The sequence below is a fragment of the Phyllopteryx taeniolatus genome, chromosome 1 (genome assembly GCF_024500385.1).
Source record: "Phyllopteryx taeniolatus isolate TA_2022b chromosome 1, UOR_Ptae_1.2, whole genome shotgun sequence".
In the NCBI taxonomy this organism is placed as follows: domain Eukaryota; kingdom Metazoa; phylum Chordata; class Actinopteri; order Syngnathiformes; family Syngnathidae; genus Phyllopteryx; species Phyllopteryx taeniolatus.
The window spans coordinates 37,540,267-37,554,063 of NC_084502.1; the positions used below are offsets into that span (position 1 = coordinate 37,540,267).

Sequence of the window (13,797 nt, forward strand, 5' to 3'; positions counted from 1 at the left end):
TTGGTGGGCGGGCCAACAGGTGCAGCGAAATCAGCCAATGGGAGACCGCGAGGGCGGGTCCTGGATGGCGTTATAAACGTGCAGATAACCCAGAGACGACAAACTTTGTTGTTGTTTTCTTACTTTGGTCCGCGTTCACAATGCTCATCGGCCTGCAGTGTTGATTATGTGTGGCTTTAACAATCAGGTAGGAATCACAAACTTTATTAAACAAAGTCATTGACAAAATAACGTTGTTTATCATAAAGGCAAGTGAATCCGCTGGAGAAGCTTTCGGAGCAAAAACGAATATGCTGAAGCATTTTAGAGCTGACATATAGTGATAAAAGCCCCCCAAAAATGCTGAAGGAAAAACAGAACTAAATGTATTAATAAAATAAATCACGAACCATAAATCAAAATCTTTCTTCTGCATTTTGCACATTTCGTTGAAGAAGTACCGTACTTCTCGTTCCCCCCCCCCCCCCCCCCAACAGCCCCCCCCCCAGGCAAATGCTGCGTTTAAAGCTTCCGTCCACACGAGGGCAGACTTTCTTTGTTGTCCATGAAACCAGTTGAGCCACCCACTGTTTACTGTAAATATTCTTTTATACGTTGCTAGTTACATGTCTTCAGATAGTGGACAGCTCAGAAAGCAAGGTAACCAACTAACCAACCAACTTTCTTTTCCAGTTTAAAGTAATCTAAAACATGAATGACTTGATTCAATTAAAGACAGGACGTAGACAAGTGCAAGCGCAGGTCATTGTGTCTTATTCAAATGCAGGCAAATGTTAAATTTTTAGGTTGTGACTTTTCACATTGTTTTCACTTGTCAATCTGTACAGTATTTGAATTGCAGGTGCGCTCTACTGTGTGTTTGTTTAGGAAAATCACTGCAGATCCCCACCTGTCTTCACAACCTCCAGCAGTCAACAAACATCAACAGACAAAATACAGGTGATCTTGGGACAAATTGTTGTCAACTCTATTCAACTGACCTGTAGTAAGTTATTTATTTATTTATTTTTATTTTTTGCAACAATCTCCGGAGAATAGTGTCATTTACTTTCTGGATGCACCATACCATAGAGGTTTTCAAGTGATAAAGAATTTGAACCTTGCCTTAAGCAGATCTTGTGACTTTTTGCTGCTGTGAAGTGGCCACTTTACAGAAAATAGGAGATGGCTGAGAGGAAATGCACCAATACTGTCTCATGACAGAACAATGGTGAACTCTGTGTGACTGTAAGAGTCGCTTGGGGCACAACATTCTTACTAAACATCACTGAGCACTGACTTTGAATTTTCTTACTGCTGGACTACGTCTCCTTCAGAGAAGAGATTTATTTCTCTCTAGATCTAATGCTGAGCATTCACTTTAAATATTATCTTATTTAATACTTTGGGTTCCTACAGTATACAGAAGAGACCACATTTTTAAACATTTTTGTATGATAATAAGTGTATGATGTGTTTTTTCCGTGGCACATGCTCAGTGTAGTTTAGGCTGCAAGCCATATTTTGTTTTGCACTCACTCTCTCCGGTGAATGAACAGCATTGTGGCTTATTGGTTAAGTGGCACCACAACCATTCTGACAGAATTTAAAAAAAATAAAAGATACGACAAATCTCTTTGATTTGTGGGCCACAGATCAAAGAGATCATCTGGTAGGTGTGCATTTTTTCCAAAACAGACCGAAGAAAAGTTGTGGAAAACTTTTAGAGGACAAATCAGGATTTACGTTGATGTGAGAGTTAATTTGAAGCTTTACAAATACAAAGGTAAGTTTATATCTTCATGTTATGCATATGAATGTTACACAATATAATTATATTTGTAATGTGTTTTATGATTTTAAGACGTGCTTTAAAATTGTTGTGAGTGAATGGAAAGAAATACAGTATAATACAACCCCAATTCCAATGAAGTTGGGATGTTGTGTTAAACAAATAAAAACAGAATACGATGATTTGCAAATCATGTTTAACCTATATTTAATTTAATTCACTATAAAGACAAGATATTTAATGTGCAAACTGATAAACTTGATTGTTTTTAGCAAATAATCATTAACTTAAAATTCTATGGCTGCAACACGTTCCAAAAAAGCTGGGACAGGTGGCAAAAAAGACTGAGAAAGTTGAGGAATGCTCATCAAACACTTGTTTGGAACATCCCACAGGTGAACAGGCTAATTGGGAACAGGTGGGTGCCATGATTGGGTATAAAAGGAGCTTCCCTGAATTGTTCAGTCATTCACAAGCAAAGATGGGGCGAGGGTCACCTCTTTGTTTACAAGTGCGTGAGAAAATCAGAATCATCTTTATTTGCCAAGTATGTCCAAAAACACACAAGGAATTTGTCTCCGGTAGTTGGAGCCGCTCTAGTACGACAACAGACAGTCAATTGAGAGAGAACACTTTGGAGACCTAAAGACATTGACAAAAAAACAGTCACTGACCAGTAAAGGGTTGGTAGTTATCTGGTAATGCCGGTAAAAATTTTTTTTTTGACAATTGTGCAAAAAGATACAGAGTCCTCTAGCACTTAGAGCAGTTCGAATGACTAATATACTAATAGTCCGGTGCAATGAACATTGTGCAAAGGGCGCCGAATAGTCGGAACAGTTTAAGGACAATGTTCCTCAACGTACAATTGCAAGGAATTTAGGGATTTCATCATCTCCTGTCAATAATATAATCAAAAGGTTCAGAGAATCTGGAAAAATCACTGCATGTAAGCGCCAAGGCCGAAAACCAACATTGAATGCCCGTGACCTTCGATCCCTCAGGCGGCACTGCATCAAAAAACGACATCAATGTGTAAAGGATATCACCACATGGGCTCAGGAACACTTCAGAAAACCAATGTCAGTAAATACAGTTCGGCGCTACATCCGGAAGTGCAACTTAAAACTCTACTATTCAAAGCAAAAGCCATTGATCAACAACACCCAGAAGTACCGCCGGCTTCTCTGGGCCCGAGCTCATCTAAGATGCTCTGATGCAAAGTGGAAGAGTGTTCTGTGGGCCGATGAGTCAACATTTCAAATTGTTTTTGAAAATCGTGGACGTCGTGTCCTCCGGGCCAAAGAGGAAAAGAACCATCTGGACTTTTATGGATGTAAAGTTAAAAAGCCAGCATCTGTGATGGTATGGGGCTGTGTTAGTTCCAATGGCATGGGTAACTTACACATCTGTGAAGGCACCATTAATGCTGAAAGGTACATACAGGTTTTGGAGAAACATATGCTGCCATCCAAGCAACATCTTTTTCATGGAGGCCCCTGCTTATTTCAGCAAGACAATGCCAAACCACATTCTGCACGTGTTACAACAGCGTGGCTTCGTAGTAAAAGAGTGCGGGGACTAGACTGGCTTGCCTGCAGTCCAGACCTGTCTCCCATTGAAAATGTGTGGCGCATTATGAAGCGTAAAATACGGCAACGGAGACCCCGGACTGTTGAACAGCTGAAGCTGTACATCAAGCAAGAATGTGAAAGAATTCCACCTACAAAGCTTCAACAATTGGTGTCCTCAGTTCCCAAACGTTTATTGAATGTTGTTAAAAGAAAAGGTGATGTAACACAGTGGTAAACATGACCCTGTCCCATCTTTTTTGGAACGTGTTGCAGCCATAAAATTCTAAGTTAATGATTATTTGCTAAAAACAATAAAGTTTATCAGTTTGAATATTAAATATCTTGTCTTTGTCGTGTATTCGATTAAATATAGGTCGAACATAATTTGCAAATCATTCTATTCTTTTTATTTCACACAACGTCCCAACTTCATTGGCATTGGCGTTGTACTTAATTTATCAAGAAAAATTCATTTTTTGGTCTTATTCAGGCACATGGTGATGTATGAAGTCAGCGGGTCAACAATAACTGTTCTCACACTCTTTCACTGTGACCAGGCCATGGAGGATTCGGAATTCTCTGAGAAAGGTAAGAAGCCGATGCTACTGCACCATGGAAACACACTTTTGTTTGAGAGTTTAGGTTTAGTTTATAACACTGTTCAGGCAACACAGTGGTGGATGTGGTCACCATGTTTGCCTCACTCAAATGAGCCTCAAGTCTTAGTTCTGACCGAGTTTGCCTATTCTCCCTATGCTTTTCTCCCACCACTCTGGTTTCCTCCCACATTCCAAAAAACATGCATGTTAGGCTGGGGTAGGCTCCATGCATCCGTCAACATGAACAGGATAAGAGAATAAATTGAGTAATGAATGAATGGATGACTACCTTTTCATATAAAAGACCAACACAGATTCATCTACATACATATACTACTTACAGTACACTACTGTATAACCTTATGGGTCTTGTGGCCCCTGTCATTAATAGAAATCAATTACATAGACCGTTATAAGATTTTCACACGCTATAAAAGTCATAAATGTTATGGTAACTGAAAATTGGTGTGAAACACAACTTATGATCAAAACGAACCAGTCACACACTCTTGATTGCAATACAAGTGTAGGATGCTGTCGTATTAAGGTCATCCTGAAGAAGCGTCTTTGGAGCAAACTGATCACAATAGCAGCATCTCTCTCACTGTACTATTATACTGTCTCATACATTATGGTGAGTTGAGTTGGATCAGTTTAGTTTGACTTAAGTTGGCAAACCAGTCCAGTGTGACAAGGGATTTGTTTTTCGTTGTAATACATGGGTGATTATGTAACACAGTCACACAGTCACTAATGCTGCACTGTTTTAAAAGACTGTCCTTGCGAAGTTCAGCAGGGAAATTTTGGGACACTTTCTATAAAATAATTTGTGAGGATGAATTACTTTGTTTTAAAACAACAGCATTGTTTTAAAACGACAGCAAACAAAAACATGAATATTTAATCGAATAAATATATTTCCTACGATTCCACCCCACCAAGATTTACGTTCCCTGTCATAGACAAACTTTTAATTTAATGCATTTTTCAGTTTATTCGCATCAATTCTAAATTATTCCCATGGAAAGATGGTAACTTTGAACTCCCTGTTACATTTGTACTGTTAGTTAATGAATAACACAACTCCATCCGCATGGTATCCACATGAATGGGACCCAAGCCACACTACCAATGAAAAATAATAGAAAAGTGGCATCTCAGAGGAATAGATGCATTGATTGGATGTATAATGTAAGGTCTGACTGGCACCTGCATCTGAACAGCTGGGATTTCTCTCTGATTAGACTTGAAATTGCAATTATTTTCTGTATCAATAACACACGTTAATGAGACCATTTTTGCCAGGATCCCAATCGACATGCACTGTTCACGGTTTAGTATGAAAATCTGTGCTTGTTCTCCAGAAGGCTGAGTTGATCACGGTGCAGACCAACAGCTGTGCTACAAATCAGAGCCCATTTACTGGTGACATAGTCATTAAAGCCTGCTCATCTCATAAAACACAATGCACATGGTCAAATACCACTCACTCCATTCACACTCATAACTCAGCCTACTGGGCACCCACTCGCAAATCCCATTACCATTCCACACAATCCCTCACAAAGTTAAACTGAGCATGCAAACTAGAATGGGCATAATAATGATGATGATGATGATAATATCATAGAGGTAAAGATGTATATTTGGTGCGTAACAGCAGTGGTATAGAGTGTCACATTGTGTGTAATTATTGCTTTGTGATGCATCTACAAAAAAAAAAACAGAGTGGATATGGAATATAGTGGATATGCATGCTTGCATGTTATGAGTAGGAATACAGTGTGTGTCATTATTTTCCATACATATGAAAATGTATACTCTTTTATAAAAAAACATTTTTATTTATGTAGTTTGCTCCACATGACTACCATTGTTTTGAAAACACATTTCAAGTGTCCCCTCTACTGCTCAAGAATACATATTAGCATAGCTGGAATTATGTTTGTAATGGTGTTGGTGATACTTGAGAAGATTTTTGTATCTTTTCCTGATATACCATGGCCTTCAAATGTCCCCAAAGATAGAAATCAAGTGGTATGAGATCTGAGAGGCCACTCCAGAGGAACACGCCAACCAATCCAAGCATTTGATATATAGCATAAAAAACATATCCCGGCCCACACCATCAGTTTACCTATACCTTGCATCTTCATCCGACACATACAGTGATGAGTATGTTTTTTCCTTCTTCGTTTTTTTTTTTTTTTTTTTGTAAAAATTTTTGATTTGTAAAATTCGACAATGCGACTACTTCCTGGGCAAGTATGATTTCAATTCTTTGTTCTTGTGTGTATATATATATATATAATATATGTATGTACATCAACTTGTGAAGCAACGCTCAGACAAGTGTGTTAGTCAGCCAATCAATGTATTTATTTGGACTTACACACATGATCACATGGTTTATGTGTCCAATCGGATGCATTTACACTCAAATTAGGAAGTGAAGTGCTCTACATTCTGGCTAAGCGGCTTGGCTTCGTATAGACGTCACAAAACTAGTGTACATTTTAAGGACAACATCTCATTAGTTTATGCCCAGACAAGGCCACGACGATATTGAGCCACTTTTAATTTCGTGATATCGTGATTATTGTGACATCCCAACTTACAACAATAATTTTTGTTATACGCTTACCCAATCGGTAATGTATGTTTTGCTAGCTTGCCTGTGACTATTTTTCACTTTCCCCGGGCAATCGGGATACCGTAAACGTCGAGCACTGATTAAGTGATGTTAAGCTTTTTCTGTATAGTGAACACCAATGGAGAGTAAAAGGTTTAAGGTCCATAAAATCCAAAATATTTGGCCGATTTGTTTTAATATTTTTAGAGGCGGAAGTGGGGATAAGTAGAGATGTCCACATACATTTCGGTGACGATTGACGCAGTTCTCGGACAATAAGCGACACTAAGCTTTTTTATGTTAAGCATTTTAGATTATCCCTGAATGGGAAACACTACTTTGGATGCTACACACTAACAACTGCGCAGAAAGTATTTTCTTTTTTTCCATTCTGGCCACCCGGGAAAAATCTCGGCACCCCCGATGGCCATTCCGTGTTGCACAGCTCCTTGGCAAGGCGTCTGACACCTCGACTTTCCCATTCATTGTGTGTGTGTTGAGGGGGTGTCAGCACGTTTTCATGTGACGTCGTGTGCTGCGTCAATGCGAAGAACGTCTGACGCTCAGCGACGCGTCGTCGGATGGCAAAATGTTCTATTCTGGAGAGTTAACGCCGTGACATCAAAAAGCTCCTCCAGTGGGAGAGAGGCTGGTAGAGTGATTTCTGAGTGCTATTTTGGCGGACTTGTACTGTAAACGGCAAGGGGGAAATGGAGGAAGGCATCATAAATGTCCCACTATCCCAAACTTTGGGCCAGTAGAAAAATAATATTGCAAGACGTCTCTGTGGGAGGCTTTCAAACTTCTTTTCAAAGCTCCCACCTCAGCCTTAAATACACCTCACAGCGCTCTTCCTGGAAATAGAAAGATCATAAACAAATTTTAACTTCAAAATGCTGCCATAAAATTAGTATGGGATATTCCCATTCCCATTCCCTTTTTTTTTTTTTTTTTGCTGCTGCGTCACCTCCTCCTCCTTAAAATAAGTTTGGGCTTTCTTTTCCAACAATGACAAATACATATTGCCAAGTTGTGGTTAACTCAGCGGGGGAAGGCCCCCTGGCCTCCTTCGAGGCTGTTGCGTCTCCACTTCCATATATGGAATGGCCATACCCCCGTTGGACACTCGAGAAGGAGAAAATGATCTATACAGGTTGCCCAGACAGAAGGATAGAGATGGGAAAGATGTGCAGCAGGTTAGGGTGATTAAGGATAGAGATGGAAATGTGTTGACTGGTGCCAGTAGTGTGCTGGATAGATGGAAATAATACTTTGATGAGTTGATGAATGAGGAAAATGAGAGAGAAGGGAGAGTAGAAGAGGCAAGTGTGGTGGACCAGGAAGTGGCAATAATTAGTAAAGGGGAAATTAGAAAGGCATTAAAAAGGATGAAAAATGGAAAGGCAGTTGGTCCTGATGACATTCCTGTGGATGTTGGAAGCATCTTGGAGAGGTGGCTGTGGAATATTTGACCAGCTTGTTCAACAGAATTCTAGCGGGTGAGAAGATGCCTGAGGAATGGAGGAAAAGTGTGCTGGTGCCCATTTTTAAGAACAAGGGTGATGTGCAGAGCTGTGGGAGCTATAGAGGAATAAAGTTGATGAGCCACAGAATAAAGTTATGGGAAAGAGTAGTGGAGGCTAGACTCAGGAGAGAAGTGAGTATTTGCGAGCAACTGTATGGTTTCATGCCTAGAAAGAGTACCAAAGATGCATTATTTTCCTTGAGGATGTTGATGGAAAAGTACAGAGATGGTCAGAAGGAGCTACATTGTGTCTTTGTAGATCTAGAGAAAGCCTATGACAGAGTACCCAGAGAGGAACTGTGGTACTGCATGGGGAAGTCTGGAGTGACAGAGAAGTATGTTAGAACAATACAGGACATGGAAAAGGGCAGCAGAACAGTGGTGAGTTGTGCTGTTGGTGTGACAGAGGAATTTAAGGTGGAGGTGGGACTGCATCAGGGATCAGCCCTGAGCCCCTTCCTGTTTTGTGGTGATGGATAGGCTGACAGATGAGGATGGAGTGGAATCCCCATGGACCATAATGTTAGCAGATGGCATCGTGATCAGCAATGAAAGCAGGGAGCAGGTGGAGGAACAATTAGAAAGGTGGAGGCATGAACTGGAAAGGAGAGGAATGAAGATTAGTGGAAGTAAGACAAAATATATGTGCATGAATGAGAGGGGTGGAGGGTGAAGAGTGAGGCGACAGTGAGAAGAGATAGCAAGGGTGGAGGACTTTAAATAGTTAGGGTCAACAGTCCAGAGCAATGGTGATTGTGGTAAGGAAGTGAAGAAACAGATCCAAGCAGGTTGGAACAGTTGGAGAAAGATGTGTTATGTGACAGAAGAGTCTCTGCTAGGATGAAGGGCAAAGTTTATAAGACAGTGGTGAGGCTGCCACATCCTGGCACTTCATATCAAAGATCCGCTGGTGTATTGCAACAACATAATGATGCTCCCCCAGTGGCATTAACGATAAAGACAGCTTGAGTGACGTAGATGGACCATTTGTACAAGAACCAAAAAAGGGACCTCTCAGGACACCGAGAGGCATTTTTTAGATTTCATGGAAAAAGCATATTTAGCAATAATGAAATTTAATTTAGGACTCATAATGGTAAAGACATTTGCTATTAAAAATGTGAAAAATATCACTTTAGAATTTTTTTCCTGAGAAACAATTTTCACCTTTTGAATGAAAAGACCTGCCAATAATACAAATGCTCCAGTCATATTAGTGAAATTACTTGATTTTCAAAATGAAATTCAGTGCGGTATGTCTTCACTGTTATTGATGAAATTATATGAAAATGACCCTTTACTCTGTTGTCTGCAGTCAGGTTATAGAAAATGAGAATCTGTTCTCAATTGCCTTACCTGGGTAAAGGTTTAATAAATAAATAAATAAAAATGGAATCTATCTATCTATCTATCTATCTATCTATCTATCTATCTATCTATCTATCTATCTATCTATCTATCTATCTATCTATCTATCTATCTATCTATCTATCTATCTGATATGCAGTCCTATGTGTAATCAGCAGATGTCACTGTTTCAAAGAGTTCAGTCACTGTCAGGTTTTTCCCTCACTCCATCAACTTAAGCCCTAAACAAGCCTGAGCAGCAACAACAACAACAAAATCCAGTAATTTTTTTTGGGGGGGAAGAGGAGGGAGTGTCAGTAAAAAGTCAAATATTTTTGCCATCTCTACGAACAGCATGTTTGCTGAACTGATTTCCAGCCTGCACATGATTAAGTTTCAAATGATTTCCCATTACCTCCTCTCAGTTGTCGCCTACTCCTCTGTGCTCATTTATAGTTATTAGCCGCAGCAGCCGTTACACTCATGTGTGCTGCACCTTGTTGACTTTAACCTCATTAGAAGGCCAAATGAAGATGACAAGTTGTGACATTAGACCACAGCTGGAACGAATGTGCCAGCCACTCACTCTCCAGCATAACCAATTTTTCTCTCCCCGCTTTCCACTCACGCATTGATTCGTTGGTCACTTATTTTACGGCTAAGGGTTTGATTTGTTTGCGGCAATATTGGAAATGTAGATGGGTATGTGTTTTGAATTGGATTGCACGCTTTGATGCTGAGATAGATTGTAAACTGTGATTTTTATTAAATCCTTCATTAGGATTCATCAGCAAGATTGAATCAGAGAAAGGTCACTGTGCAGATGCGCCCCCACCTCTCTCCTTTTTGCTCCATCTCCCCTTATGTATACCCTCCTCTCCTAGCTCCCTTGTTTCCCCCCACCCTGTTTCCACTTCCACACTACAGCAGAGTGGACTGCATGGCTCTCAAACATCATTTATCCTTCATGCTCTCTTGAGGCCTCTCTTCCCTTGGTGGCCCTTGCCTGAAACACATTTGCGATGAAATCGGGAAAAAATTATCATCATGAGCCTGCGAGAGAAACACAAGGTGAACGTGACATTAGCGTCAAACAACAACCACCTCCTCACAGCCACAGAGGCTGGCGCCAGTGGGACGCTGGTGCCACAAATCATTTGTATACTCTCATTTCTGCAAGCAGCCCATGATGTTGCTTACTGCTTAGCGAGCAGATGACTTTCAGAAAGAGGAGAGAATTGGAAGCGATGGGGAGATGAGGAAACAGAAGGGGGGGCTGATGAGAGTGAGGATGAGGGGAGGTGTGGCAATTTGCCGGCGTGAGGAGTTGGATCTGAAATTGAGAGAGAAAATGTGTGCACCATATGTCAAGTTGTACAAAAGAGAGACATTCACCGTGTGCCTATATTATGAGTGTATTGACGCTATTTGAGTTGCACAATGAAGCATTTTGTGTTTGTTATTGAATAACCTTTGCCATTGTCTACACCCCTGCTATTATCATTGCAGCCCCCCCCCCCCCCCCCCCCCCCACCAAACAACAAAATGGGAAATGTGGTGCACATATTGTCAGTCGCAGTTTGGTCATCTTTGTCTCGCTCACATGTACAAGCACACACACCCTTCCCCCATCCCTACCCAGTGTGAGACATCATGATCCTTCTGGTACACTGACTATATCTTCATGCAGGCTGAGCATTGGTCCATGCAGGTGAACATGTGACACAGTTTCAAAAGATTATTATTTCACCTACACACACACACACACACACACACACACACACAGACCTGAATCACCAGGCTTATAAAACAACCATAATCATACTGTACCTCCATGCACATGCATCCATCCATACATACATACATACACATTTTGCCTGCTAGTTCCACAGGGCTTTGTGTTTTGACTTTTCAGGAAATCCATGAAGTATTCATGGTCCAGTCATAGGGATCTGTATAATAGAAACCGCATCAGAGTGTGGAAGTGGAAGTGCACTGCAAGCTGCTCAGTGGGACTCTGGTTGTGTTAAGCAATACATACTGGATTTTTTTGTGTGTTTTATATTTGTGGAACATATTTCCTCAAATCCTTTTGCTCTATTTAATGTTTTTATTTCTTCTGCTTTGTATATATTGGCTAGTCTAGGGTTACATGTATGCATTTGTGTTCCTGTTTTGTTGGAATTTGTGTGTGGGGGTGGGGGGTTTCCTTTTCATGCTTGCCTGCCTTTGAGAAATAAGTCCTTTTTCGTCATTATCTGAATCCCGTCTGAGAGTTGACTGTCTTGAACACACGGACACACTCACACACACGCACAAAGCTCAGTGTGACCCACATTTATTAGGGCTAACCCTGCAGGGCCTCCAGGGAGTTCCACGGGTGGGGTGTCCCCAAAAGGGTGCATCATGGCTGGCGCTTGATTCTGAGCTTTGCAACCTTTGAACTGTGAAGCTTCCATCCTTAAGAGGATTGGATTGATCACTACCACCAGGTTAAACTTTTCTTTGCCCGTTTTGTTTGAGCCTACTGCCACTTAGATAGTGAGATTAATAAGTGATGCAACTGGCATTATGGATCTACAGAGCCACAGCGATCTGGGCTGATGAAATTATTTGTTTGACATTAAAACATGAATATTAGAGTTAAGTCTTTTTTCCAGGTACTAACTGTACATCTAGCTCCTATAAACAACTTAGGTGATAGCATTATTTGTGACAGAACACCAAATATTTAGGCAAATAGAAGTTTGGAACAGACTAAAAAAAATAGGTTACAGAGAGTAAAACTTAATATTTAGTTGCAAAACATTTTCTTGCCATGACTGCATTAAGCCTGTGCCCAATACAGTCCCCAAATTTTGCATTCTTCTTTTGTGAAGCTTTTCCAGGCTTTTAACACAGCCTCTTTCAGTTGTTGTTTATTTTTGGGGTTACTCCCTTTGGTCTTGAGCAGGTTTTTTGGGGTTACTCCCTTTAATCTTGAGCAGGTAAATGCTTACTCCACAGGGTTTATTTCTGGAAACTAACGTGTCATGAGCTGTGCCCTGCAGTTCCCTTGTTGGAGCTTGGGTGGCGCTTTCCGCCCGTCTCGGCGTCTCTCTCTCTCTCTCTCTCTTTCTCTCTCTCTCTCTCTCTCTCTCTCTCTCCCCAGTAATCAGCACCACCTTGGCTGTGCACCTGTTGTCACTCAGCCTTCATCATCACCTGCATTTAAGCCTGCCAGATCCAATACTCCACCGCCAGAGTATTAATGTTCACCTGGGTACTCCTTCCGTGTTCCCCGCCTTGCTGACCTCTTCCACCAGGCTGTCAAGCCATTCACTTGCTCACGCCACCACCTGCCGCACGCTCTCTGTCTCGACGACCCGCAAGTACACCTCAAGGATCCACCTTCGAATCCCTTCTCAATAAGCCATTCTTCACAAAGCTTCTTCAGCCTTCGCCTGCTTCCGGGTCAAGTTAAAATCGCATAGTGACAACTTGGCCACTATAAACCTTCCACTTCTTGCCCCTGATGAACTCCTTGGTTGTTTTGGCCATGTGTTTTGTGTCATTTTTCTGTGGACATTTGTTTTCACTTTGCTGCAGCCATTGTGTGTTACATCATCAATGAAGCCTGTCCCAGAAAGAGCCATACTGAGTTTGACAGGTGAGATGTCATTCTTTTTCCAAACCTTAGCCTTTCCTTCACTTTATAAGGGTTAATCTAGGTCTTTTCCATCCATTTGTCCCAGATTTTTTTTAGGTCTGTCTGTGTATACCTTTCAGAAAATTCCAGACTGGCCTTACTATTCTTCTTGCTAATGAGGATTAGTTTTCATCTTCTAGTGTTTCCGCTATAATTTTATTTATGATGGCTTCTGGTAACAGTAACTTGTGATAACTTCACTCATGCACTCTGGAGGTTATTGGTGATTTCACAAACTGCTGTTTTAGCTTTCCTTTACAGCTCTCAAAATGTTTCTCTTGTCAACTGCTGTTTTCCTTCATCTACCCATTCAACATCTGTCACTTAGTGCACCAGTAGTTCTTTTTCACGGCTTTCCAAATGGTTTGTGCTATTTATGTTTGTGCCTTGACTCTGATTGATTTTCTATCTTCTCGCTGGTTCACAATTGCTGCTTCACACAAACAAAAAAAGGGTGGATTCAAACAAAGGTTTTTCAGATCCAGATACAAATACAAACCCCAATTCCAACGAAGTTCAGACATTGTGTGAAATGGAAATAATTACAGAATACAATGATTTGCAAATCCTGTTCAACCTACTGTATATTCAATTGAATACTCTATAAAGAAAAGATATTTAATGTTCAAACTGATAACCTTGTTTTTTTTGTGCAAATATA

General features: G+C 40.7%; 1 protein-coding gene across 6 annotated transcripts in view; it reads left to right on the top strand.

Moving 5' to 3' along the window:
- Positions 1 to 57: 57 nt before the first annotated feature.
- Positions 58 to 13,797, top strand: part of myt1b (myelin transcription factor 1b) — a 162,636-nt gene continuing 148,896 nt past the window's right edge. For 5 of the 6 annotated variants that reach the window (XM_061793462.1, XM_061793510.1, XM_061793521.1 and 2 more), the window contains exons 1-3: positions 58 to 187; positions 868 to 985; positions 3,836 to 3,933. In XM_061793462.1, coding sequence (XP_061649446.1) covers positions 3,840 to 3,933 — 94 coding nt within the window. In that variant the 5' untranslated portion in view covers positions 58 to 187; positions 868 to 985; positions 3,836 to 3,839. The remainder of the gene's footprint in view (positions 188 to 867; positions 986 to 3,835; positions 3,934 to 13,797) is intronic. The other variant, XM_061793470.1, reaches the window with a different exon arrangement.